Consider the following 26,176-nt stretch of genomic DNA (forward strand, 5'->3'; position numbering starts at 1 on the left):
TTTTAAACCAGCTTCTTCAGTCTCCTCTTTCACCTTCAAGAGGCTGTTTAGTTCCTCTTCACTTTCTGCCATAAGGGTGGTATCATCTGCATGTCTGAGGTTATTGATATTTCTCCCAGCAGTCTTGATTCCAGCTTGTGCTTCATCCAGTTCGGCATTTAGCATAATGTACTCTGCATATAAGTTAAATAAGCAGTATGACAATAAACACCCTTTTCATACTCATTTCCCAATTTAGAACCAGTCTGTTGTCCCATGTCCAGTTTTAACTGTTGCTTCTTCATCTGCACACAGATTTATCAGGAGACAGGTAAGGTGGTCTGGTATTCCCATCTCTTTAAGAGTTTTCCAGTTTGTTGTGATCCACACAGTCAAAGGCTTTGGCATAGTCAATAAAGCAGACTATGACCTAAGTAATGTAAGCCATAAACACCAAACTCTTTCATTTGACCTAAAGCCAAATATTTACACTCTCAATCTCTAAACATTTTAAATACACAATAATGTACACAATAGTATACTCTGTTCTCTCTCAACCTCACAAACATGCAAATAAAGATGTTTTAATCTGTTTTCTTTATAATTTTTTACCCTGGGGGTAACCTAATTTGGCATTTTCTTATATACACAAGTATATAGATATATTTATGCATTTTTGTATTTATTTAATGTTTCTTTTATGCTGTGGTTTTTCTGGGCAGTCTTATCTCTGTGCCTTGAACTTTTTGTCTTCATGAGTGTCTGTCTACCCTTCAAGCCACCACATTCCTATAGTTAGGTTAATCAAAGGTCTTTAGATGTAATGCCCACCCTCCCATAATATAGAAATGTGATTATCTGTAACATTGCTTTGGAACTTTTCATCTGTTCAGCAATTTTCAATGTGCTGGAAGAAAATAATTTGGTATTTGCTTTACTGCTTATAAACATAGCCTCTAAGGGGCCATTAAAAATTTACACACTATAAATTTGATAGTAGATTACTTTTTAAAAGTATTTAGGCTAACATCTCCATCTTCTTAGCTAATATAATTTAAGTCCACTTATATGAAGCATTCCATATTCATCCAGCTGGTAAAAAGAGTGCCGAGCAGAATTATTTTTCCATAAAAGTCATTTGATTCTTACAGAGTATCATGATCAGGCAATGATATCATTGCCTTTTATGCACCATTTATATCACACATATCAGTTGTTACTGAGTGTAAGTACACTCTTTATAATATGGCAAACCACATCAGAGATGGCTGAGAAAAGAATTGCAGTAAAATATAATGCTGAATGCAGGGAGAAAAGAAAAGAGCCATATCTCAACATCCTTCAAATGACCCTCTGAGTCACAAATTAAATCAGCGATGATGACCAACTGTTCTAAGCATACAGTGATGCCTTAAATCGAAGGTTATATAAACTATAAACTGTCTTCGACAGTAAAATGCAAGTAAGCATATTTACCATGGTGCTAACCTATTTGATTGTAATTAGACAACACACTATAGAGATTGTCTTCTTTTAATTTTTGAAATTTATTTATAGATAATTTTTGACTGGTCTGGGTCCTTGTCGCTTATGCCAGGGCTTTCTCTAGTTGTGGCCAACAGGAGATTACTCTCTGGTTGCCTAGTTGCGGGGGCAGGCTTCTCATTGCCGTAGCTTCTCTAGTGCTCAGATCCGCTCTAGGGCACATGGGCTTCAGTAGTCATGGCACCCGGGCTTAGTTGCTCCATGGCATGTGGAATCTTCCCAGACCAGGGATCAAACCCATGTCCCTTGCATTGACTGGTGGATTCCTTACCACTGGACCACCAAGGTATTCCTAAGGAGATGTTCTTATACAACTTGTAGTGTAGAAAGACATTGAGACTGGCCGTCAAGAACATCTCACCCACAGGTGCAGTGAGCATTAAGCCCTCTAGACCAGCAGGGATATTTAGATCTTCTCTGACACTGTGGGCTTCCCTGCAGTTCAGCTGGTAAGCAATTTGCCTGCAATGTGGGACACCTAGGTTTGATCCCTGGGTTGGGACGATCCCCTGGAGAAGGGAAAAGATACCCACTCCAGTTTTCTGGCCTGGAGAATTCCACGGATTGTATAGAATTCCATGCAACCCTAGTCCATGGGGTCGCAAAGAGTCGGACACAACAGCAACTTTCCCTTTCACTGACACTGTTAACAAATGAAGTAGATATAGTGATAACATGTTACAGCAGCTAGACTGGAAACTACTCTTCCGGCTTTCTTAAGGAATTCCTGGTCTACCCACTCTTTTCCAGAGGTGCCTCTTATCTCAGCCACTTTTCCCCCACTGACCTCTGTTCTCCCAGTCTCTTCTAAGATGCGTTTCTGTCTAATGACTTTCTGGGGGCCCAGTCAGTAAAGAATCCGCCTGCCATGTGGGAGACCTGGGTTCAATCCCTGGGTTGAGAAGATCTCCTGGAGAAGGAAGATACTCCAGTATTCTGGCCTGGAGAATTCCATGGACAGAGGAGCCTGGCAAACTACATACAGTTCATGGGGTCACAAAGACTCGGACACAACTGAGCAACTTTCACTTCACTTCATTTCTAAAGACTCTCAAAAAAGATGCTAGAAGCCTATCAGCTACCAGAAATCATCTTTTTTTCCCAAAAAATATGAATTAAGTGGCTTCCAATTTTTAAATCCATCCTCTAACTCCCAAAACCTGAATTATCTTCCCAGGTTATACCATGAAAACTACTTTCTTATTAAAGTATCCTGCCAACTTAATACAGACCAGCCTAGAGGCCTGGATTCTGTAAAGCAGTTTAATGCCTCTTCATGTCTACATGAAATACTATTTTCTATTTTGTTCATTTACTCTAAACCCTCGCTTTAGGAATTGACTGACCACTAACTTTTTTTTTTCTTGCAGATATAGATGTTCTGTCACCATTACACAATCAGAGTAGGCAAAATTAGGAAACCACCTTTGAGTTTTACATGTTGTATATTAAAAGAAATGAAGCTCCAATAGTTTGGCCACATGATGCAAAGAGCCAGCTCATTGGAAAAGATCCTAATGCTGGGAAATATTGAGGGTTGGAGGAGAAGGGGGTGACAGAGGATGAGGTGGTTGGATGGCATCACTGATTCAATGGACATGAGTTTGAGCAAATTCCAGGAGATAGTGAAGGACAGGGAAGCCTGCTGTGCTGCCATCCATGGGTTCACAAAGTGTCGGACATACCTGAGAGGTTGAACAACAATTCATAAGAGAAATCAGAAGGTTATTTCATATCTTCTTGCTATCCTGCAATGTTACAGAAATGTTGCTATTGAATAAACTAATCTTTTAAGGAATTCCAAATACAATCATATTTCCTTCAATTTTTAAAGAGTTCTTGGCTTCCTCAGGTTGTATATTTTAATAGGATGAATACCATATTGATAACTTTGGTTACTGATTTTGTAAAAAGCAATCTGTAAAATCAGAGCTAGCATAATCCTTTTGTAGAGGTAGAAAAATATGATAGTCTAAGAAAACTTCTAATTAGAGAATTATTATTTCCTGTGTAAAACATAAAATTCATAATAGTTCACATTATGTAAATAAAAGGGCATATGATTTTATTCAACTTTGTGTAGTTACTGAAGGGTCTTAAGGAAAAACAAAAGTTATTGGATTTAATTGCCTGTAACACATTCTAAAATCACTTATCTTCTTAACATACTTCTCATTTTTCAGAGTTTTAACTTTTTTTTTTAAACTTTTTATTTTATATTGGAGTATAGCTGATAACAATGTTGTGATAGTTTCTGTTGGACAGAAAAGGGACTCAGCCATACATACACACGCATCCATTCTTCCCCAAACTCCCCCCCCCCATCCAGGCTGCCACATAACATTGAGCAGAGTTCCCTGTGCTACACGGTAGGATCTTATTGGTTATGCACTTTAAATATAGCAGTGTGAACATGATCCCAAACTCCTTAACTGTCCCTTCCCCTCATCCTTTCCTGCAACCGCAAATTCATTCTCTAAGACTGTGAGTCTGATTCAGTTTTGTAAATAAGTTCACTTACCATTTCTTTTTAGATTCCACATATAAGTGATGGTATACAACATTTCTCCTTCTCTGTCTGACTTACTTGACTCAGTATGATAATCTCTAGCTCCTATCATGTTGCAAATGGCACTATTTTATTCTTTTTTATGGCTGGGTAATATTCCAGTATATATATGTACCACTTCTTTATCCATTCCTCTGTCATCAGTGGACATCTAGGGTGCTTCCATAGGCACAGCTCTTTTGGATAGATCCCTTTCTTAGTCCTCTCCTCGTCCTCACCATCCATGACACTGCCTTGTCTTCTCATGTGTGCTTGCTGAATTGACTTGAAATGAATCTCTTTAGATTCAAATGCCATGTTAGTATATTGAGAAAGTTGTACAAGATGGTTTAGTTTAACAAATGGATTTTTTAGCATCTATTGCTTAAAAAAATAGCTAATCTATATTTAGCAAGTTTTTTAGCATCTGAAATAGCACTGGGCACTATTTAAATGGTGGTCATTTCCAAATTAAATTATAACCCCACAAAATAAATGATTTAGATACAGATATAGATATATAATATGTGATAGTGAGATGCTTAAGATCTAGGAGGACTGTCTAACTTGACCTCCCTCCAATGCTGGATACTTTTGATTGCTTTTGTTTATTTATAATGCCTTTTTAACTTGACTTTGTTACACTCCCAATTTTCTTTAAACTTTACTGGCTATTCCTTCTCAGTCTTTTGTACGATCCCCTTAAACTTTGCCAATTCCTTAAATGTAAATTTTTCTCAGAGTGCCATCTGAGGTTCCCTTCTCATTTTACACATATTGCTGAGTTTTAATAATCATTTTTATGGAAGACAGCCACTCACTGTAGCTAAGAATACAGGCTATTGAATCATACTGCTAAGAATCTGAACCTGGGGACCCACTCTAACTCCTTTGTGACCCTCCAATCCATTGCACTGTAGCCAGAGTCATTTCCCTGGGAGGAACATTTGATCTAGTTACGTCCATATTTAAAACCTATCTGTGGCTCCTCATTGTTACAGGTCTCCATTCTCTTGTCCAAGCCAAGGCAGATGGATGGTTTTTGAAATCCAGTTTTTCAGATTTTAGAATGATAACAGAATGCATAAACTGTATGTAATATTGTGAAAGCACCCTATAATCAAACATATTGATCTATTGCTGAGGCACAATATATCTACACTAAGAATAGAGAGAAAAAGAATACGCACAGATACCATTCATTTGATCACGTCATTCCATCCAGAGAACAAATAATGCCTTCTTTCACCACCAAATTAGTTCTAAGGAAAGGTTTTGATTTTCAGAGTATTTTGGACCTCTGAAGAATGTCCAGGAGCCACTTGTCATCTAGTTCCTGTCTGTCTCCAGCCTCACCTTTCATCTCTTCTCTTTTGATACTCATTGCAGATGCTGAGCTTGAAGTAAGACCCTCTCACCTAACTTCTTTGCTTTCAGCCTTAAGCTGCATGGAAGAAATCTGGTATCTTTTGAAGATAAAATTAGGGCATGGAGATACCAAGTATGAGATAATTGGGGGGTCAGATCATAGGATGATTCAGATTAAAGACTTCGGAAATTGAATTTGAGTTTGAGTTTGAAAAGGCCAACATAGACTTTAGAAAAAGCATTCTGATAAATGTATAGGACATGGGCTTCACTGGTGGCTCAGATGGTAAAGCATCTGCCTACAATCCCTGAGTCTGGAAGACCCCCTGGAGAAGGAAATGCCAACCCACTCCAGTACTCTTGCCTGGAGAATCCCATGGATGGAGGAGCCTGGTGGGCTACAGTCCATGGGGTTGCAAAGAGTCGGACACAACTGAACAAGAAGGCTTAGGAGAAAAGTTGAGCTTCTGCTGGGTTTCCTGTTTTGTGAATCACCCAAGAGGATATGAGGATCAAGCAAAAGTTTGGATTTAGAGAGACAGACAAAAGATGGGTGATGATAAAACCATCAAGTTTATCCACTGTGTTCAAGTTCAGTTGCGTCTGACTCTTTTTGACCCCATGGATTGCAGTTCATCAGGCTCCTCTGTCCATGGGATTTTCCAGGCAAGAATGCTGAAGTGGGTAACCATTCCCTTCTCCAAGGGATCTCCCCAACCCAAGGATTGAAGCTGCATCTGTTGCATCTCCTGCATTGGCAGGCAGATTTCTAACCACTGAACCACCTGGGAAGCCCTAATTTATCCATTAAGTAAGTATTTATTGAGAAACAACTATGTAACTTTGATTGTTCTTGAGCTGAGTATTCACAGTTGAACAAGAAAGAATGTAGTTACTGTCTCTCCCAAGAAATTACAGTCAGAGATGTGCCGCTAAGAGTGGTCATACTCACAGATGTAGAAAAAGAATTTATGGATCCCAGTGGGGAAGGATGGGGGAAAGGATAGTTAGGGAGTTTGGGATGGATGTGTACACTTTATTATATTTAAAATGGATAACCAACAAGGAACTACTGTATAGCACATGGAACTCTGTTCAAAGTTATGCGGCAGCTTGGATGGGAGGGGAGTTTGGGGGAGAATGGATACTTTTATAAGTTGGTAAAGGATCCACCCACAATGCAGGAAACCCCAGTTCAATTCCTGGGTCAGGAAGATCCAATGGAGATGGGAAAGCCTAGCCACTCGGGTATTCTTGGGCTTCCCTTGTGGCTCAGCTGGTAAAGAAACAGCCTGCAGTGCGGGAGACCTGGGTTTGATCCCTGGGTTGGGAAGATCCCCTGGAGAAAGGAAAGGCTACCCACTCCAGTATTCTGGCCTGGAGAATTTCATGGACTGTATAGTCCATAGGGTCACAAAAAGTCAGACTTGACTGAGTGACTTTCACTTTCAATTTTCCTATGCGTGGCCGAGTCCCTCTGCGGTTCACCTGAAACTCTCACAGCATCATTAATTGGCTATACTCCAATAGAAAACAAAAAGTAAAGATTACAAGAGTGGGTGGGTTATAGACCAGGTGAATCAATGGTGTTACCAAGCCTATAATTTAGTTAAGCTGATACCTTTTAATCATGCCAGAGTTCTTCATGAAGGAACTAATGCGCTCACTTACTTGATATACATTATTTGTCTCATGGCAGACGGTAACAGACTCTCACGGGATGGTTCATTAAGGCTGCACTGCTCTAGCCTAGAGGACAATCTACAAAATAAATATATTATAAAAATAATAAAATTAATTATAGGGATGATAGTGATCATAACAGGGGAACCTAATTTATCCTGGGATAAAGTGGTTAAGTAGTGAGGAAAGGCTTAATTATCTTAATTATCCAGATGAAAAAAGGACATTCAAAGTAGAGGAAAGAGCAAGTCCTCCTGGTAGGAAAAAGCTCGAGCTGTGTTAATCGCGGAGCAGAGAGTGTGTTTGGAAGAGAGGAGGAGTAAGGTGTGAAGATGAGGTTAAAGGCAGGGGCAGAGACAAGTTAAGGCAATCTTGCAAGTCAAGTAGAGGATGTGTGTTTTATTGGACATGTGTTAGAAAGCAATGGACAACTTTCATTGGGACAGTGATAAGGCCAGTTTTTTAAGAAGATTGATCAGACAGGGATAGAAATAAAAGGTTGGAGAAGACATTTTCTTTTTGAAAATAAAATAAGCCACGTTGAGCTGATCTCAGGTGACCTTGGCTTGTAGAACCTTGAAGCAGGCTTTGCTTTCTGGCCAGAGACAGAAGTCAAGACCGAGGCAGGGGGAAATGCTGAATCCTGGCCACTAAACCACCAAGGACCAGGGACCAGGGACGAGGCCCTTGCCTGCCAGCTGTGTTGAAATAAATTTCCACATAGAGATGGGAAATAGTGAAACAACTAAAATATTTATTAGGAAGCAGAGTACGTGTAGATAGACACCAGGCTGACTCGGAAAATCGCACCCTCATGGTAGTTTGAATCACCAACGTGGGGCATTTCTTCTGGGCTCCCTTTGACCAGTCATCTTGCTTTGCCTGGTTCTGAATCCATATTTGCTTTATCTTAAGGTCTCCTGTGTGTGCACATGCATCTCTGAGCCGTGGTGGATTCTAGCAAAGAGGCCAGTGGGTAGTTACCATCACTTGCTATGAGGTTAGCACCACCACTCTTCAGATGTCCAAGGAGTCCTTCTGTGCATTCGTAGTTGAAAAGGTCTCCTTCTCTCCGAGAATGAGGACTATGTGGCCTTTTATCTCTTACTTGGGCAGGGCCCAGCCTCTTCCACCACCTGATACTACGGAATTTCTTTCCACAGATGAGAAACTGGTCAGCCTGGGGTCCATTTATCTCCTGCCTCAGAATCGTTCAGTAGTTCCACCAAGAGAGGAGATTCCCTTGCTCTAGAACAATGATTCTGCACCTGAACTGCTTAGCCCTCAAACAATTGTTGAAGACATTGTTAACTGTTATAATGTGTGTGTATGAGTGTGCGCGCGTGTGTGTGTGTGTGCATGCAACTGGCATCTAGTGGATAGAACCAGGGACACTGCCGAATATCTCCTAAATAACAGGATACTTCCCACAACAAAATGATATCCAGCTCAAGATGTCAGTGATGACAAGGTTGAGAAGCTCTAGATTAGAAAGAAGGCAGTAAGATGATTGGGGAGATTTATGATAAACTTGGAAAAGAGAATGGGTCATATTTAGAGAAGATGCATATATTAAGAGGATTCCAAGGTTTCTGAGTTTAACTGCTATGTGGTTCAAAATGCTGCTTTACTCAGATGAGAAAAAGTATTTTTTTTCCTCCCTAGGGAAGAGCAAAAGTTCAATTTTATACACATACAATTTTGACAGTCTTATTAAATCTCCAAATGGAAATGGCTAGTGACTGGATATCTGGAATTTGAATAAAAAAGAGATTTGTACTGGAAATATTCATTTGATGTAGACTATGGATAGTATTTCAAGTCATAATGGTGAAGTGTCTTCCTCAGAGAAAGAATCAGTGGTGAGATCAGTGCCAAGCCTCAAGAAAACATTATATATAGGAAACCAAACTAAGGGTAAATTGAACTAGGGGAAAGTTAGATAGAAAATCAGACGTGTGTGTTACAGAAGAACGCAGATGAACATATTTCAAGATCAGGGACACAGTTACCTATGTTGAATGTAATTAAACATTTGCATATAATCATCCTAAAAACATCCACATTTAGTAGCATAAAGGCCACCACTGACCACTTTAGTGAAATTTCAGGAGAGTGTTAAGCCAGAGAAAAAGAGTATGGTTATTGAAAAGGCAATAAGAATTTAGATAGTTGACAAACTGATTACACAAATCTTTATAGAGAATTTGGTCCTCAAAAACAGAAAAGCTATATAATCATGAAAGAAGTGACACAAAGATTTTTGGATTGGAGAGGCTGACTATGTGTGAAGTCGGAGAAAACAGAACCATTAGAATGGGTTGGACAGAGAAAGAAATAGTTACTGATCAAGGCCACAAAGTCAACTTTGCTCGGGCTGGAGGTAAGAGGCAGAGAGCTAGGGTCACCTCAAGCACTAAACTGGTTATTGTTAACTTGGGGATTATATTTAATTATGAAAGAAATGTTTATATTCACTAAATGTTGTATTAAAGGTAACTTCTGAAAGACAAGCAATTAGTGTGTATATAAGCATCTGTGCATGGTGGTTTAGTTGCTAAGTTGTGTCTGACTCTTTGTGGCCCTAAGGATTGTAGCCCACCAGGCTTCTCTGTCCTTGGGGTTTCCCAGGCAAGATTACTGGAGTGGGTTGCCATTTCCTCTCCAGGGAATCTTCCCAATCCAGGGTTCAAATGTGCATCTCCTGCATTGCAGGGGGATTCTCTACCACTGAGCCATCCTGTGAAAATAAAGTTAAGACCTTGATATATTCCTTCCTTTTGTAAATTATTTAGAGCACCCACAGTGTGCCAGATGCTGGTTCAAAGAAAATTAAACCCTTTGCAGATCCTGAGGAACTTCTGGGTATTCCACTCTTATAAAACATGTGACTGTCCAGCAAGTTCAAGTGACAGAAATCTTAGTCTGCATGATCCATATCAAAAGACATCTCTTTTAACTCCTCTGTGATGTATACATGTGCATGTGTGTGTGTGTGTGTGTGTGTATATGAATGTTTGGTCACCCAAATTGATAGTTGGTAAGATACTAAGATCCTTATTGTAGAAGAATTTTAAAGAGTTGAGACGAACACCTCTCAAATATGAGGAATTTGATTTTAGATTTGAGGAATGAGAAGGATTTCGGGAAGTGAGCAAGACATTTGGCAGAAATTTGTAAGCAAAACAGTGGGCAGATAATTCCACTGGTGCCATATAAGCAAATACTCCAGGAGACTAGAGAAAACGATCATTGGGAAACAAATATAAAAGATCAAATTACACAAATGGCTTTTTTTGTTTTCCAATTTCTAGAAGAAGCTTTAAGACAGAAGGTGGATATTACAATAAGTGAAAAAAAGAAAAGAAGACTTCTCTAATTCCAAGACTTTCTTTCTACCATTGATTTTTATTGTGATAGGATAATTTTAACTACTTAAAATGGAGGTACTTTTTTGCTTCTTTGTCTTTCTAGAAGGCTGAGACAAAGAGAAGCTCAGCAGGGAGTGAAATGAATCACTGTCTAAGGTGTCTCATTTCTCACTCCCAACTGAGTTGGCAAAGGTTAGCACACTATTAAAATTCAAGCTTTTGCAAATGTATTTCATTGGTAGTCAACTCACTCACAGTATACCAGTTTTTAGCAATTATTCTCAATAATAGTCTATGTGATTGCAAAAGAATCTCTGCCTCACATGGAAAAAAGAACTCAATAATTCCATACAGGATCAAACATGAGTTGTTTAATGATGATAAGGTAAATGACAAGACAAATAAAAGAATAGTTTGAAATAACCATCTCCACGGTAACTTTGAAGGCTGAAAAAAATAGCTAAAAGAATTAAGAAACTTTTTTTTTTTTTTGGTGACTGTATTTTGTTTCCTCATAAAAGAGGTAAGAATATACAGGCAGGCACATTAGATAAAATGCAAGTATGATCAGAGTGAAATGACTTCCTCATCTGGGTATTCGCAGGAGACACACACATTCAATCACTGGGTCAGGAAGATTCCCTGGAGGAGGAAATGGCAACCTACCCAGTATCCTTGACTGGAAAATCCCATGGACGGAGGAGCCTGGTGGGCTACAGTCCATGGGGTTGCAAAGAATTGGACAGGACTGAGCAACCAAGCACGCACATTCATTGCTTATGGATGGCAGGAGCTGAGAGGTTCAGCTTCTGGAGTTGTCAGAAAAACACTGCTGTTCCTGGTGGCTTCGGAGGCAGTCACATCTGGGTTATTAAACTGGTGACCATCTCCTAAGGTTGTTGCCAGGATTAAACAGTTCCACAATCTGCTGTGTTTTACACATCGTAAAGGCTCCATAAAGCATGTATAAATAGCTGAGACAGAAGTACTGACGACTGTTAGGAGTAATCATTTACACTTTCAGGAACAAAATCCCCGCAGTCAAGCTCAGGGGCAGCTAGGGCGCTGTCTGTATGCATCACAAACAACATCTTTGAAGGCAAACCACAACGTATTTCTGGGGAAAGAAAGAAAACAGAGAGAAGCAGAGTAGCTTCTATAAATGAGAATAACTGAACTGCGATTAAGAAAACACATGCATGTGTTCAGTGATAATTATAGCCTAGGTTAATTAGCCATTTTCATGACAAGACTTGTACAAGGAGGAGGAGGAGAGTCTGCATCACACCCAATGGGGTGAAGATATATCGGTTCAGTTTGGTTCAGTCGCTCAGTCGTGTCCAACTCTGTGATCCCATGGACTGCAGCATGCCAAGCTTCCCTGTCCATCACCAACTCCCGGAGCTTACTCAAACTCATGTCCATTGAGTCAGTGATGCCATCCAACCATCTCATCCTCTGTTGTCCCCTTCTCCTCCCAAGAAGATATATATTTATATATAAATATGCCTGGGAAAAGCCAAAGATATCAGAGCATCTTTTTCACAGTAATTCAGCTGAACTCACATCACCTGTGAAGTTGTCCTACAACTGCTCCTCCCGCTCCCTTGGGGACCACCTGAGCTACCAGGCTCCTCCTGTGGCTCCTCCTTCCCTAGCAATCTGGTCTACAGCACTGACCTCTGCTCTCCCAGCTCCTGACAGCTGGGCTCCTCTCTCGACAGTCAGGAGATGTGCTATGAACCCATCAAGTGTCAGATGTCCTTCTGCCACCCAAGGACCTCCACTCTCTGCAGTCCTTGCCAGTCAATTCACACTGGATCCCTGAGCCATGGGTCCAGCAGAGGTTACTGCTTGGGCTATGGATCTAGTACCTGCTACTCATTGGGCTTTGGATCCCGTGGCTTCAGACCCCTGGTTTATGGAGTCTGTGGCTTCCCTTCCCTGAGCCACAGATCCCAATTCTACAACCCAATGTATGTGACTTCTGGGAGCTGCCAAACTTCTTGTGATTAACCAACCTTCTATATCTGGCTTCTATTACTGTTCAGCTTTTTAAGGGTTCTAGACTGTGACTTCACAGTTATCTCACTAATCTTGGCTAATATTAATATCTGGCCAGAGTCTATATTCTACTACCTAGATGAGGGATTATTTTTTAAAATCCTACTAATATTATAATAATTCATCTCAGAGAGTACACATTCCGTTTTCTATTTCCTCTCTCACTTCTCTAGTTGAAAATAGAGCAGTAGGTCTCTTTTCCTTTCAAGTAAACTTATTTCAGCTGATATCAGTTCATAAAGCTTACCATTCAAGTTTTTTAAGAGGCTGTCTGTTGGGAATTACAAACCTCCTGTTGTTTGACTAAAAAGAAGTATTTAATTTATGGAGCAGACACACTGGTTGGCAGAATTACCTGCCAATACAGAGTTGGTTCCTTGGAATTTTGGGCAAGTGGACTCAGAGCGTGGGCAGAAGATTATCCTAAACTCTCTTGTGACCACCTTATCAGGACACCTTAACTTTGGTTAAACTAGTCATAGGTCTAAGCCAAGCAGAAAAGTTCAGGAGACAACAGTGATGCTTCAGCAAGTACTAGCCAGGCTGTTTCAGATGAAAGAATTGTCAAAATACTTTTATAGGACCCTTTTACAGATTTGCATTCTAGGTCATGTCGAACTCTTTCTGACCCCCTGAACGGTAGCCTGCCAGGTTCCTTTGTCCGTGGAATTCTCCAGGCAAGAACGCTGGAGTGCGTAGCTGTGCTCTCTTTTAGGAGATCTTCCAGAACCAGGGATTGAACCTGAGTCTCTCATGTGTCCTGTATTGGCAGGAGGGTTCTTTACCACTTTTACTAACTTGTTCAGTTCAGTTCAGTTCAGTCGCTCAGCTGTGTCCGACTCTTTGCGACCCCATGAACTGAAGCACGCTAGGCCTCCCTGTCCATCACCAACTCCCGGAGTTTACTCAAACCCATGTCCATCGAGTCAGTGATGCCATCCAACCATCTCATCCTCTGTCGTCCCCTTCGCCTCCTGCCCTCAATCTTTGCCAGCATCGGGGTCTTTTCCAATGAGTCAGCTCTTTGCATCAGGAGGCCTTATGCGAGCTCTAATGAAATTCTGAGGTCATGATATTACCTGACAGCAGTAACCCAGGTAATGAAACAAATATCTTAAGTACGGATGAAATTAACCACAGATTCATCTGATTGCAATAAAAAGATTAGAATCTCTGAGTCATGTTGATGCTCAGCCTTCGTTCTCTCTTCTGTGTGGTCAGTATAAGGCCAGCTGTTTCACAGAATTCTCCCGACAGCTTTTGGAAACATGGCTGCAACATGCATAGGAAATACTAGCCGAGAGGGAGGACTTGATATCTTGGGCTTATATATTTGGGTAGGATAACAGATATTTTACTAAGTTTTCTTGTTTTGGGAAACGCATACATCTACATTTGAAATACCTAAGTGGGAACAAAATATTGATATCTAAGTGGATGTGAGCAGCATATTGTTCATTGTAGCTGTTTTTCTCTCCTCTCTTCCTCCCACAAGAACTGAATTTTGCTTGTGTATCCTGTCTTATCCACCTATACTTTTATATTAACATAGCTATGTCCCAGGTTTCAGGATTGAATCTGGCAATCCCAGTTCCTACTGAAACAGAATGGTTCAGAATGGAGCATGTGGTCTGACTTAAGCCAATGAGAAACAGGGAGGAATCATAAGAGATGTTTTTGGTAAAAATCTTCTTATGGAGTTTTTTGAAACAAGCATGTCTCCATTTTATCACATCTTATGTGGAATGCTGCATCCATCTTGCATATGGCCTGAGAACTAAACCATTGTGTGAAAGAGGGTAAAACCAACAGGAATGCTGAGGAACAGAGCCCAGACCATCTTATTTCTGGACTTTGGTCGTGAGCTAATACATGTTATTATATAAGCCATGCTGAATTACAATTTCAGCTACTTGTAACTAAAGTTTTCCTAAATGAGACAGTCCTTTAAAACCTAAAACAATCTCCTTCTCAATGAAAAAAAAAAAAGTGAGGGTGAAAGTCATGTCACCCCATGGACTGTAGCCCACCAGGTTACATGCTGTCTGTGGTATTTTCCAGGCAAGAATACTGGAGTGGGTAGCCATTCCCTTCTCTGGGGGATCTTCCCAACCCAGAGATCAAACCTGGGTCTCCTGCATTGCAGGTGGATTTTTTACTGGCTATAAAGACTCATTAATATAATATTAAAGAGCATTTGCAACCCACTCTGCACTCTCCCATTTTCTCTTCTCATCACACTCCACAAACATACACTTCACCATCATACACTCCATCAGTGCCAACTGCTCACATTTCTGGAAACACACGATGCAGATCTGAGCGCTTACACAGTCTGATACTTCTAAAATCAATGCTACGTCTCTCTTAACCTTCAAAACCCATGACAATGCTATCCCTTCTCTCATGTCTTTTAAATAGACTATGGAATCAATAGGGTTGATTATTCTCTATACAATGCTAGCATTATATATGCTTATTTTGCTAATTACAAAGTCACCAGTTGTAATGTTTCATTTAAACTATTATTTTGTTTAGTATTTACACTTACATTTTCAATATACACAATATAACAAAATTTTATAAGTAGTAAAGACTCAGTAAAAGTTAATTTAATGAATGAATGAATGAGATGGAGCTAGGGTGTCAGTATGAAGAATATATTATGTCAGTGACATCAAGCATGCATTCATTTTTGCTAGTTGAACTCTATTTAGGTCAGTTACTTGTCATCAAAGTCTTCAATCCTTTGTTCATGATTATCATCATAAATGATTTAGCACCATCTCAATGACATATTACCACGACTTCATTACCCATAGGGTAACTGGAAGAACTCAAAAGCAAATTCACATTTTTGGATTGCACGAAGGCAGAAAAATAACCTCACTGTATGCTAACCTCAGAGGAAGGCCAGAGTAAGAGCATCTGAGGATAGGAACAAAAGAAATTGCATAATTACTATAATAAACCGTAGCACTTTCACATCCAAGACATAATGAACAAAGGGGTAGAAAATATGAAAGTTAATGTTTAGATACTTAAGATACTCTGGTTTATATTCTTTTTTTTTTAATTACTTCTCATTAAAGTTTTCACAGACACTGTGTAATCATCTAACTTTTCTCTTTTTTTAACTTTTTCTCTTTTCAGCTCTTTGAATCAAAATCTGATATAATTGAATTTTAAATGATCAAGAATTATTCCAGGAAACAAAATTATTTAGAAATAGTTTCAGAGAAGAAATGCTGTTATGTGTGAATCCTTTTATGATCAAATTCTAAGAGAATCTATTTATCTTTAGAAAGAGAGAGTTGTTGGTGAAAGATTTACTTCCATATTCCACATAGAATCAATATTATGGTTATAGAGTCATAATTTTGAGTATTCCAGAGCCTAAAAGTTTTACCATGTCCATTTCATTGCCTGAGGAGGTGTACATGGTACTTGACTTAGTTTACAGAAAGTTATATCTAAAGGAGTTGGACTCAACTTAGCAACTCAACAACAACATCTAAAGGAAGCTGATCATTCCCCTTAACACAGTTTTTTGAGATGGACTCATGCGTACAAGGGAAGTCCTAGCTCAGTCAGTAAAGAATCTGCCTGCAGTGCAGGAGACCCGGGTTTGATCGTAGGGTGGGAAAGATTCCCTGGAGAAGGAAATGGCAACCCACTCCAGTACCCGTGACTGGAAAATCCCATGGAGAGAGGAGCCCGTTGAGCTGCAATCCAAGGGGTCGCAAAGAGTTGGGCATGACTGAGTAACTAACACTTTCTTTCTTTCTTCATGTGTTTCTGTACAGAGAAGCATCCTTTTTATTTACTTGCAGTTCAGTTCAGTTCAGTTGCTCAGTCATGTCTGACTCTTTGTGACCCCATGAACCGCAGCACGCAGGCCACCCTGTCCACCACCAGCTCCAGAGTTTACCCAAACTCATGTCCATTAAGTCAGTGATGCCATCCAACCATCTCATCCTCTGTCGTCCCCTTCTCCTCCTGCCCCCAATCCCTCCCAGCATCAGGGTCTTTTCCAATGAGTCAGGTCTTCGCATGAGGTGGCCAAAGTACTGGAGTTTCAGCATCAGTCCTTCCAATGAACACCCAGGACCGATCCCCTTTATGATGGACTGGTTGGATCTCCTTGCTGTCCAAGGGACTGTCAAGAGTCTTCTCCAACACCGCAGTTCAAAAGCATCAATTCTTTGGCACTCAGGTTTCTTTATAGTCCAACTCTCACATCCATACATGACCACTGGAAAAACCATAGCCTTGACCAGATGGACATTTGTTGACAAAGTAATTTCTCTGCTTTTTAATATGCTGTCTACGTTGGTCATAAATTTCCTTCCAAGGAGTAAGCGTCTTTTAATTTCATGGCTGCAATCACCATCTGCAGTGATTTTGGAGCCCAGAAAAATAAAGTCAGCTACTGTTTCCACCGTTTTTCCATTTGTTTGCCATGAAGTGATGGGATCAGATGCCATAATCTTAGTTTTCTGAATGTTGAGCTTTAAGCCAACTTTCTCACTCTCCTCTTTCACTTTCATCAAGAGGCTCTTTAGCTCCTCTTCACTTTCTGCCATAAGGGTAGTGTCATCTGCATATCTGAGGTTTTTGTTATCTCAAATAGTTTTTTTTTTTTTGGATTTCTACCTGCATGCATGGCATCTTGTGTTTGGTAGTTAAGTTGTGCCTGAATCTTTGTAACCCCTTGAGCTGCAGCACACCAGGTTTCCCTGTTCTTTAGTATCTCCTGGAGTCTGCTCAAACTATGCCCATTGAGTCAATAATGCCATACAACTATCTCATCTTCTGTCATTCCCATCTCCTCCTGCCTTCAATCTTTCCTGACATCAGGGTCTTTTTCAGTGAGTCAGCTCTTAGAACCAGGTCGCCAAAGTATTGGAGCTTCAGCTTCAGCATCAGTCTCTCCAATGAATATTCAGGGTTGATTTCCTTTAGGACTGACTGGTTTGATCTCCTTGCAGTCTAGGGGACGCTCAAGAGCCTTCAGCACCACAGTTTGAAAGCATCAGTTCTTTGGCATTCAGCCTTCTTTATGGCCCAACTCTCACATCCATACATGACTACTGGAAAAATCACAGCTTTGAGTATACAGATCTTTGTTGGCAAAATAATGCCTCTGCTTTTTAACAGGCTGTCTATGTTTGTCATAGCTTTTCTTCCAAGGAGCAAGCATCTTAATTTCATGGCTGCAGTCACTGTCCACAGTGATTTTGGAGGCCAAGAAAATAAAGTCTTTCATTGTTTCCACTTTTTTCCCCATCTATTTACCATGAAGTGATGGGACTGAATGCCATGATCTTAGTTCTTTGAATGTTGAGTTTTAAGCCAACTTTTTCATTCTCCTCTTTTGCCTTCAACGAGAAGTTCTTTGGTTCCTTTTGCTTTCTGCTATTAGCATGGCATCTAATTATCTACAAACTTCAACCTTCTGTCTGTCCTTTAAAACTCATCATAGCTACTCTTAATAAAGATTTCATTTACTAAATTAAAGTGTGGTTTTCAATCAGTAGGTAGATTTGACAGCATGCCATTTCATACCTTTTCAACTCTAGATATTAAGATTCTGACAGAAAATCAGAGAAAATGTGATAACTGGAAAAGACCCTGGCAGCTAAGTCGCTTCAGTTGTGTCCGACTCTGTGCGACCCCATAGATGGCAGCCCACCAGGCTTCTCCATCCCTGGGATTCTCCAGGCATGAGTACTAGAGTGGGTTGCCATTACCTTGCAGATATCATTATCTTGTAAGATATCAAGAGAGGTAGAGTGATGTCCAAATTCATGCAGTGAATAGAATCAACAGGGTTAAAAGTCAAGTATTTTCATTCTCAGCCTAGTAATTCTTTGCAATACACTGCATCTACATGAATGAATTCTTGATTGGAGAAATGGAATTGATTTAAATTAACTTAGTGCTTTGCCATAATTTTGGTCGGTGCAATAAAACTAAGGCAAGGAAGCAGGAAATAAATTCTGGAAGAACTGAACTGAATTAAGTTCCTGAAGGTGACTTTGTTGTTGTTGTTCAGTCACTCAGTTGTGTCCAACTTTTTGTGAGCCCATGGACTGCAGCACGCCAGGCTTTCCTGTCCCTCACCATCACCTGAAACTGGCTCAAATTTCATGTCCATTGAGCCGGTGATGCCATCCAACCATCTCATCCTCTGTGGTCCCCTCTCCTCCTGCCTTCAATCTTTCCCATCATCAGGGTCTTTTCTAATGAGTAGGCTCTTTGAATCAGGTGGCCAAAGTATTGGAGCTTCAGCTTCAACATCAACCCTTCCAATGAATATTCAGGATTGATTTCCTTTGGGACTGACTCATTTGATCTCCTTACAGTCCAAGAGACTCTCAAGAGTCTTCTCCAACACCACAGTTCAAAAGCATGAATTATTTGGTGCTTAGCCTTCTTTATGGTCCAACTCTCACATCCATACATGACTACTGGAAAAACCAAAGCTTTGACTATATGGACCTTTGTTGGAAAAGTAGTGCTTCTGCTTTATATGCTGTCTGGGTTGGTCATAGCTTTTCTTCCAAGGAGCAAGTATCTTTTAATTTCATGTCTGCAGTCATCTGCAGTGATTTTGGAACCCCCCCAAAAATAAAGTTTCTCACTGTTTCCATTGTTTCCCCATTTATTTGCCATGAAGTTATGGGACCAGGTGCCAAGTTCTTCACTTTTTGAACATTAAGTTTTAAGCCAAATTTTCACTCTTCCTTCACTGTAATCAAGAGGTTCTTTAATTCCTCTTCACTTTCTGCCATAAGGATGGTGTCATCTGCATATCTGAGGTTATTGATATTTCTCCTGGCAATCTTGGTTCCAGCTTGTGCTTCATCCAGCCCAGCATTTCTCATAATGTACTCTGCATATAAGTTAAATAAGCAGGGTGACAATATGCAGCCTTGATGTACTCCTTTCCCAGTTTCGAACCAGTCTGTTGTTCCATGTCTGGGTCTAACTGTTGCTTCCTGACCTGCATATAGATTTCTCAAGAGGCAGGTCAGGTGGTCTGGTATTCCCATCTCTTTCCGAATTTTCCAGTTTGTTGTGATCCACACAGTCAAAGGCTTTAATGTAGTCAATGAAGCAGAAGCAGATGTTTTCCTGGAATTCTCTTGCTTTTTCTATGATCCAGCAGATGTTGGCAATTTGATCTCTGGTTCCTCTGCCTTTTCTAAATGCAGAAGGGTGACTTTAATTCGTGAATTTTTGTTTACCTTCATACAGCTGTACCATGATTAGAAGTCCAAAGTAGCAACATAATCAATATAAAAACAATATAAACTACTCAACCTTTCAGCAACCATGTGCTAAGTTCTTGAGAGATGGAGACAGGCTGGCTAGACATTTAATGGAAATGATAAACACAATCCAACCCTTAGAAGGATCTCAGAATCTGTGACATTTACAGCCGTAAACAACATAATCTTAAAAATACAAATAAAGACTTTTATTTTACTTTATAGTATGGTAGCACCCCCAGACTGATGTTGCCACAAGAGCAACATCTTGGTCTGTATGATGATATTTAATTTGATTAGAAGTACTTTCACTCATTTATCCCTCAAAATGTGGCAGGCAGTCTGGTATCATACATATCATCTCAGTAGGAAATGGCCACCCACTCCAGTATTCTTGCCTGGAAAATTCCGTGGACAGAGGAATCTGACCGGCTACAGTTCACAGGGTTGCCGAGTTGGACACGACTGAAGTGACTTAGCAGGCCGCAGCAATTGTTGATATTCCGCCCTCTGGTGGTTAGGGGGTGCCACTGCATCTGCAATCATGTCGACTTTAAGACCAGTAAATTGCTTTTCAACTATTTAGTAGCAAAGAATCCAGTCGCCGTAAGCCATCAGGTAATGATTCTATTTATTTCTCAAGAATTCTAGGAAATAGACTACATAATTATCATTTTCAAGTGCCTACAGAACTAATGCTTAGTTTGTAGTGAGTTGAATGAAAATGATTCCAAGGTGACTAGTTGTCCTAACCTACGTCATTCTGTTGAGATATGCCAGGCCACTCCCTCTATAAACTCAGCACCAGTTAAAATTAAAACTGTATACTGGAACACCTGCTAATTCAGCACTTAACTAGACAGAATGCTCAAGTTAATGCCTCATCCCAAAGAGAAAAGAACTCGTGGAGCTGCCTTATTCGTAAATGACAGACCCACTCACAACTGACACTGTCTTCATGTGGAGATTTGGAACCGGCCGGGTATGCACTAATTTACTACACATTGTGAGGTTAATAAAGAGGTTAACTGCTGGAGACAATTGTGTGAAGGTTGGCCTGGGTGGTGTCCTGCCTTTGCCCCTCAGAATTTGGCAACAGGACTCGGCTGACAGTGAACAGTACTGCCGTTTTGCTTGGTAAATGCTTTCAAAAACATTTGCCTGTGTTGTTTCTATTGGCAAGCAAATGTTATTCTAAAATAATTGATTCAGCTAATAAGAGCCTTCCTTAATGATTTTCTTCCTATTTCACTGAGCGGTGGTTGAGAGGCAGGCATGGTTATTATTATTTCTTTTTTATAACATGTGCACCCTTGCCAATTCCTGGGTATGTTCCGGTGTCAGAACTGTATACCTTAAGGCTTTTAGCTGTAATCTGAGTGAATTTTTACTTAGCAACTTCTATTAATTAATGTTTCAAAACACACTGATGGAGCTCTTATTATGTACCAGCCAGGCATGGCGTTTAGAGTTAAGGATATAGTAGTGAGAAAGATATCTATTTTTTGCCTTTATGGATCTTACAGTGTAATGACAAAGACATAATGAAGAAACAAAATCATTATAAGCTGAGATAAGTATTGTGAAGGAAAAAAATATGATAATCCGAGAATGTGATTTTTTTTTTCAACTGGAAAGATAAAAGAAAGAACTTAAGAGGAGCATTTAAGCTGAGACACAAAAACTGAGGAAGGGAGCTGTATATGGGAAGGGAGAGGGCAGGGAAGGAATGAAATAGACAACTGCATGTGCAAAATACGGAAGCAAGGGAATGCTTGGCATGTTCAAGGAACTAGGTGAAGACTTGGGAGAAGAGAGCATTCTGGGCAGAGGAGAGTGATGAGATTTGGAGAAAGAAAAATAGGCAGCAACCAGGTCTTAGATGGTGCTGTAGGGGAATGGGTCTCATTTTTTAAGAGCAATGAGAATCCATTTACTGCTTTGAAGAGGAGAACCTTTTGTGTAATGATGAATACAAATGTGCATAAACATTAAATGGCTTGTTATAGGGTTCATGTGGAGGGCATCTTTCATCTCACAAAAGTGGTCATGCAAAATTATAAATAATTTGCCTGTATTACAAAAACATTATACACAAATTGAGTGTATAACCTGTCAAGCTGAATGTGGACACTCAGAGGTGTCCTTTTAAGTATATACTATCCTTGGTCCATCACATATTAAAGAGGAGCTTGTATAAGGGTTATTCAAAGTTCCTGAGTGTTCTTGGTTTGCTTCAGACCAAGAGAGGTAGACCAGAGTGCTGGGTTAAAAATATACTTCTGCCATTTCACTGTCATAAGCTGAACTCAATAAATTACAATATATGTTAGAGAAATCCTGTTGCTAGGTCTTGGGCTATGAGTATGAAACTACGCTAAGTACAGCATAATAGCATTGTAAATGTAGGAGCTGATCATTCTTCCATCAAAAACAAAGCACTGAACTAAAAAAAAATGTAGAGCATACTTGGAAACTAACAGAGATCATTCTGTCATTTTTGAGATTGCATCCAAGTACTGCATTTCAGACTCTTTTCGTTGATTATGATGGCTACTCCCTTTCTTCTAAGGGATTTCTGCCCACAGTACTAGATATAATGGTCATCTGAGTTAAACTCACCCATTGCAGTCCATCTTAGTTCACTGATTCCTAGAATGTCGACATTCAGTCTTGCCATCTCCTGTTTGACCGCTTCCAATTTGCCTTGATTCATGGACCTAACATTCCAGGTTCCTATGCAATATTGCTCTTTACAGCATCGGACCTTGCTTCTATCACCAGTCCCATCCACAACTGGGTGTTGTTTTTGCTTTGGCTCTATCCCTTCATTCTTTCTGGAGTTATTTCTCCTGTGATCTCCAGTAGCATAATGGGCACCTACTGACCTGGGGAGTTCCTCTTTCAGTGTCCTATCTTTTTGCCTTTTCATTCTCAAGGCAAGAATACTGAAGTGGTTTGCCATTCCCTTCTCCAGTGGACCACATTCTGTCAGGAATATGTGAACCATGAATTTCCAGGTGTTCAAGCTGGTTTTAGAAAAGGCAGAGGAACCAGAGATCAAATTGTCAACATCTGCTGGATCATCAAGAAAACAAAAGAGTTCCAGAAAAACATCTATTTCTGCTTTATTGACTATGCCAAAGCCTTTGACTGTGTGGATCACAATAAACTGTGGAAAATTCTGAAAGAGATAGGAATACCGGACCATCTGACCTGCCTTGAGAAACCTGTATGCAAATCAGGAAGCAACAGTTAGGACTGGAGATGGAACAACAGACTAGTTTTAAATAGGAAAAGGAGTACATCAAGGCTATATGTTGTCACCCTGCTTATTTAACTTATATGCAGAGTACATCATGAGAAACACTGGGCTGGAAGAAGCACAAGCTGGAATCAAGATTGCCAGGAGAAATATCAATAACCTCAGATATGCAGATGACACCACCCTTATGGCAGAGAGTGAAGAGGAACTAAAAAGCCTCTTGATGAAAGTGAAAGAAGAGAGTGAAAAAGTTGGCTTCAAGCTTAACATTCAGAAAACTAAGATCATGGCATCTGGTCCCAACACTTCATGGGAAATAGATGGAGAAACAGTGGAAATAGTGGTCGACTTTATTTTTCTGGGCTCCAAAATCACTTGCAGATGGTGATTGCAGCCATGAAATTAAAAGACTCTTACTCCTTGGAAGGAAAGTTATGACCAACCTAGACAGCATATTTAAAAGCAGAGACATTACTTTGCCAACAAAGGTCCGTCTATCAAGGCTGTTTTTCCAGTGGTCATGTATGGATGAGAGAGTTGGACTGTGAAGAAAGCTGAGTGCCGAAGAATTGATGCTTTTGAACTGTGGTGTTGGAGAAGACTCTTGAGAGTCCCTTGGACTGCAAGGAGATCCAACCAGTCCATCCTGAAGGAGATCAGTCCTGGGTGTTCATTGGAAGGACTGATGCTGAAGTTGAAACTCCAGTACTTTGGCCATTCCATGCGAAGAGTTGACTCATTGGAAAAGACCCTGATGCTGGGAGGGATTGGGGGCAGAAGGAGAAGGGGACCACAGAGGATGAGATGGCTGGATGGCATCACCGACTCGATGGACATGAATTTGAGTAAACTCCGGGAGCTGGTGATGGACAGGGAGGCCTGAGTGCTGCGATTCATGGGGTCGCAAAGAGCCGGACATGACTGAGCGACTGAACTGAACTGAAAGCATACTTGAAACAGGTTTCTTACAAAGGCAGATTATCAAGCACAAGGTAAATGTACTACTTGGTGTAAAATATAATCAAAACAATGAATGTGTCAGAACCCATTGCTAATTCAGAAGAATAACATCTAACCAGGAAAATCAGGGGAAAGCTTTAAAAAGAGTTAACATTTAAATTTCACTTTCAGTAAGATGAGGGGAACGAAATGTTAGACAAAGGGAAAGATGTTTATAGGGCAATGGTCAAATTCAATACTTTGGGTGAAGAGTTCGAAGGAGAATGAGGGCAATTTCAATCAAATCAACCTCTTACTGAAAAATGTTTTGATTATAATATCAAGTTCTGCTAAGGTGCCATTTCTCAAAATGCCAGTGCTGAATATTAATCATTATTCAATTGGCTATTTCTACATATATTCTTATAGTCCATTTACCAATATGGAGAGTCATGGTGACTAAGGAAAAAAAAATAAAAAAATGTTAGCTTGGTGACCTGTTGGGACTCATATTTGACAAGCCCCACCCCAATGAGTCAGGTTTGGGGCTAACATGAAAGCTATTTTGAAGATTCAAAGTGGACTGGCTTCTTTGTTAATAAAACATCATCCTCATATATAAGTAAGCAAAGTGCTAATGAGATGCTATCCTTCCTATAAGCTTAAGCGATGACGTAGCAAGAGTCATGAGAAGAAGCCAACACCCAGTTTTCAGAGTATATAACCTCCTCAGTAATGAACTGGATCTTCAGGCCAACATGTTGGGTCCCTGGGACCAACTCAACCAAGGATTTTCACAATATGACCCAGAGACCTGTCCAGTCGCTCAAGAGCTTCTACAATGCCCCACCTCTCTCTGCCATCGTGCATGAATCGAATGTTACAAACTTTGAAGATGGATTCTTTTTTCCCAGCAGTTGCTACAGCAGGACCTGGCTCCTGGACACCTTTCCAGAAACCTACAGGAAGACCAGCACCTGCATAACACCCGGAGATGAACGGGAATTACACAGAGAGGAGAGCTGTGTGCAAAATGTCTGTCTCTCCAGAGTCGTCCAAACAACTTGTTCTAATTCCAGGCCCTGTGAAAGGACAGCATGCCAGTCAAGAAGTCCCTCGGCAGTGTTGGAGTGTGTTTCTCAGCCTTGCCAGTCAGGAAGTAGCCAGCAAGTGGGGCTTGTAGTCCAGAGTTGCCAACCTGTGAGCGACACGGCAAAGCCTTGTCCACCCAAGACGTACGTGTCTAAGAGTTGCCAGACTCTGGAATGGGACTGTAGCCAGTGCCAAGCTCAGAACCCTGCATACAGTTCCTGTAGCTCTTTGGCCTCTGTCACACCTGAGTCACAGCTCCTGGAAACTTCTTCTAACACTCATGAGCCAACTTGCTGTGTTACTGGTGGGTCGTCATTGCCTAGTGAGTGAAGAATCTGCAGAATGTGTAGGGAGACTCAGATTTTAAGTTCCACAAATTGGATCCTGAAAAATAGGATCTTTTATTTCTCTAAACACTAACTATTTTTGCCTATGTTTGTGAGTGAATGAACTATCCTGTATTTTCTCCAATGAGAAAATTTTTTACTTTTTTTTTTTTTTTTCCTTTTCGAGCATTTCTGGTGGGAAGCTAGGCTTCTCCGGTGGCTCAGGGGTAAAGAACCTGCCTGCAATGCAGGAGAGGTGGCAGCAGCCTCGGGTTCGATTCCTGGGTGAGGAAGACCCCCTGGAGAAGAAAATGGCAACTCACACCAGTATTTTTGCCTGGAAAATCCCATGGACAGAGGAGCCTGGCGGGCTATAGTCCATGGAGTCGCAAAATAGTTGGACAAGACTGAGCGACTAAACAAACTGGTGGTAAGCTGATAGGAAAGCATGTTAACTATTTTAGGTCACTAGGACACTATTTATCATAGAGCAATAAGAATTGCCACCAGGCAGGAACATGAATACTTAAAAAGTCCACATTACACTTTGACTACTGATTATTCTCAGTGGAAACACTAAGCATTGAGTCTGGCTTATTATAACATGCTGTAATAGAGAAAGGTAACGGGCTGCTAATATCAGAAGTACATACGGTACTAGAGCTTAAAGACACCTGGAAACCCATTTAGTCCTGTGAACTCTGCTGCCTTCAGCTGTA

The 26,176-nt window shown here is 40.4% G+C and overlaps 1 protein-coding gene and 1 pseudogene across 1 annotated transcript; both read left to right on the forward strand.

The window, feature by feature from the left end:
• The first annotated feature begins 8,201 nt into the window (after positions 1 to 8,201).
• LOC133049959 (keratin-associated protein 13-1-like) lies at positions 8,202 to 12,510 on the forward strand (annotated as a pseudogene).
• Positions 12,511 to 24,774: 12,264 nt separating this feature from the next.
• Positions 24,775 to 25,461, forward strand: LOC133049960 (keratin-associated protein 27-1). Its single transcript, XM_061134043.1, has one exon. It carries the CDS (start codon positions 24,775 to 24,777, stop codon positions 25,459 to 25,461), a length of 687 nt encoding a protein of 228 aa, XP_060990026.1.
• Positions 25,462 to 26,176: the final 715 nt, after the last annotated feature.

The sequence above is a fragment of the Dama dama genome, chromosome 31 (assembly GCF_033118175.1).
Source record: "Dama dama isolate Ldn47 chromosome 31, ASM3311817v1, whole genome shotgun sequence".
NCBI lineage: Eukaryota > Metazoa > Chordata > Mammalia > Artiodactyla > Cervidae > Dama > Dama dama.

Bases quoted from the DNA above. Each gene is read 5' to 3' on its own strand.
- LOC133049960 (XM_061134043.1), top strand. From the start codon at position 24,775: ATGAACTGGATCTTCAGGCCAACATGTTGGGTCCCTGGGACCAACTCA.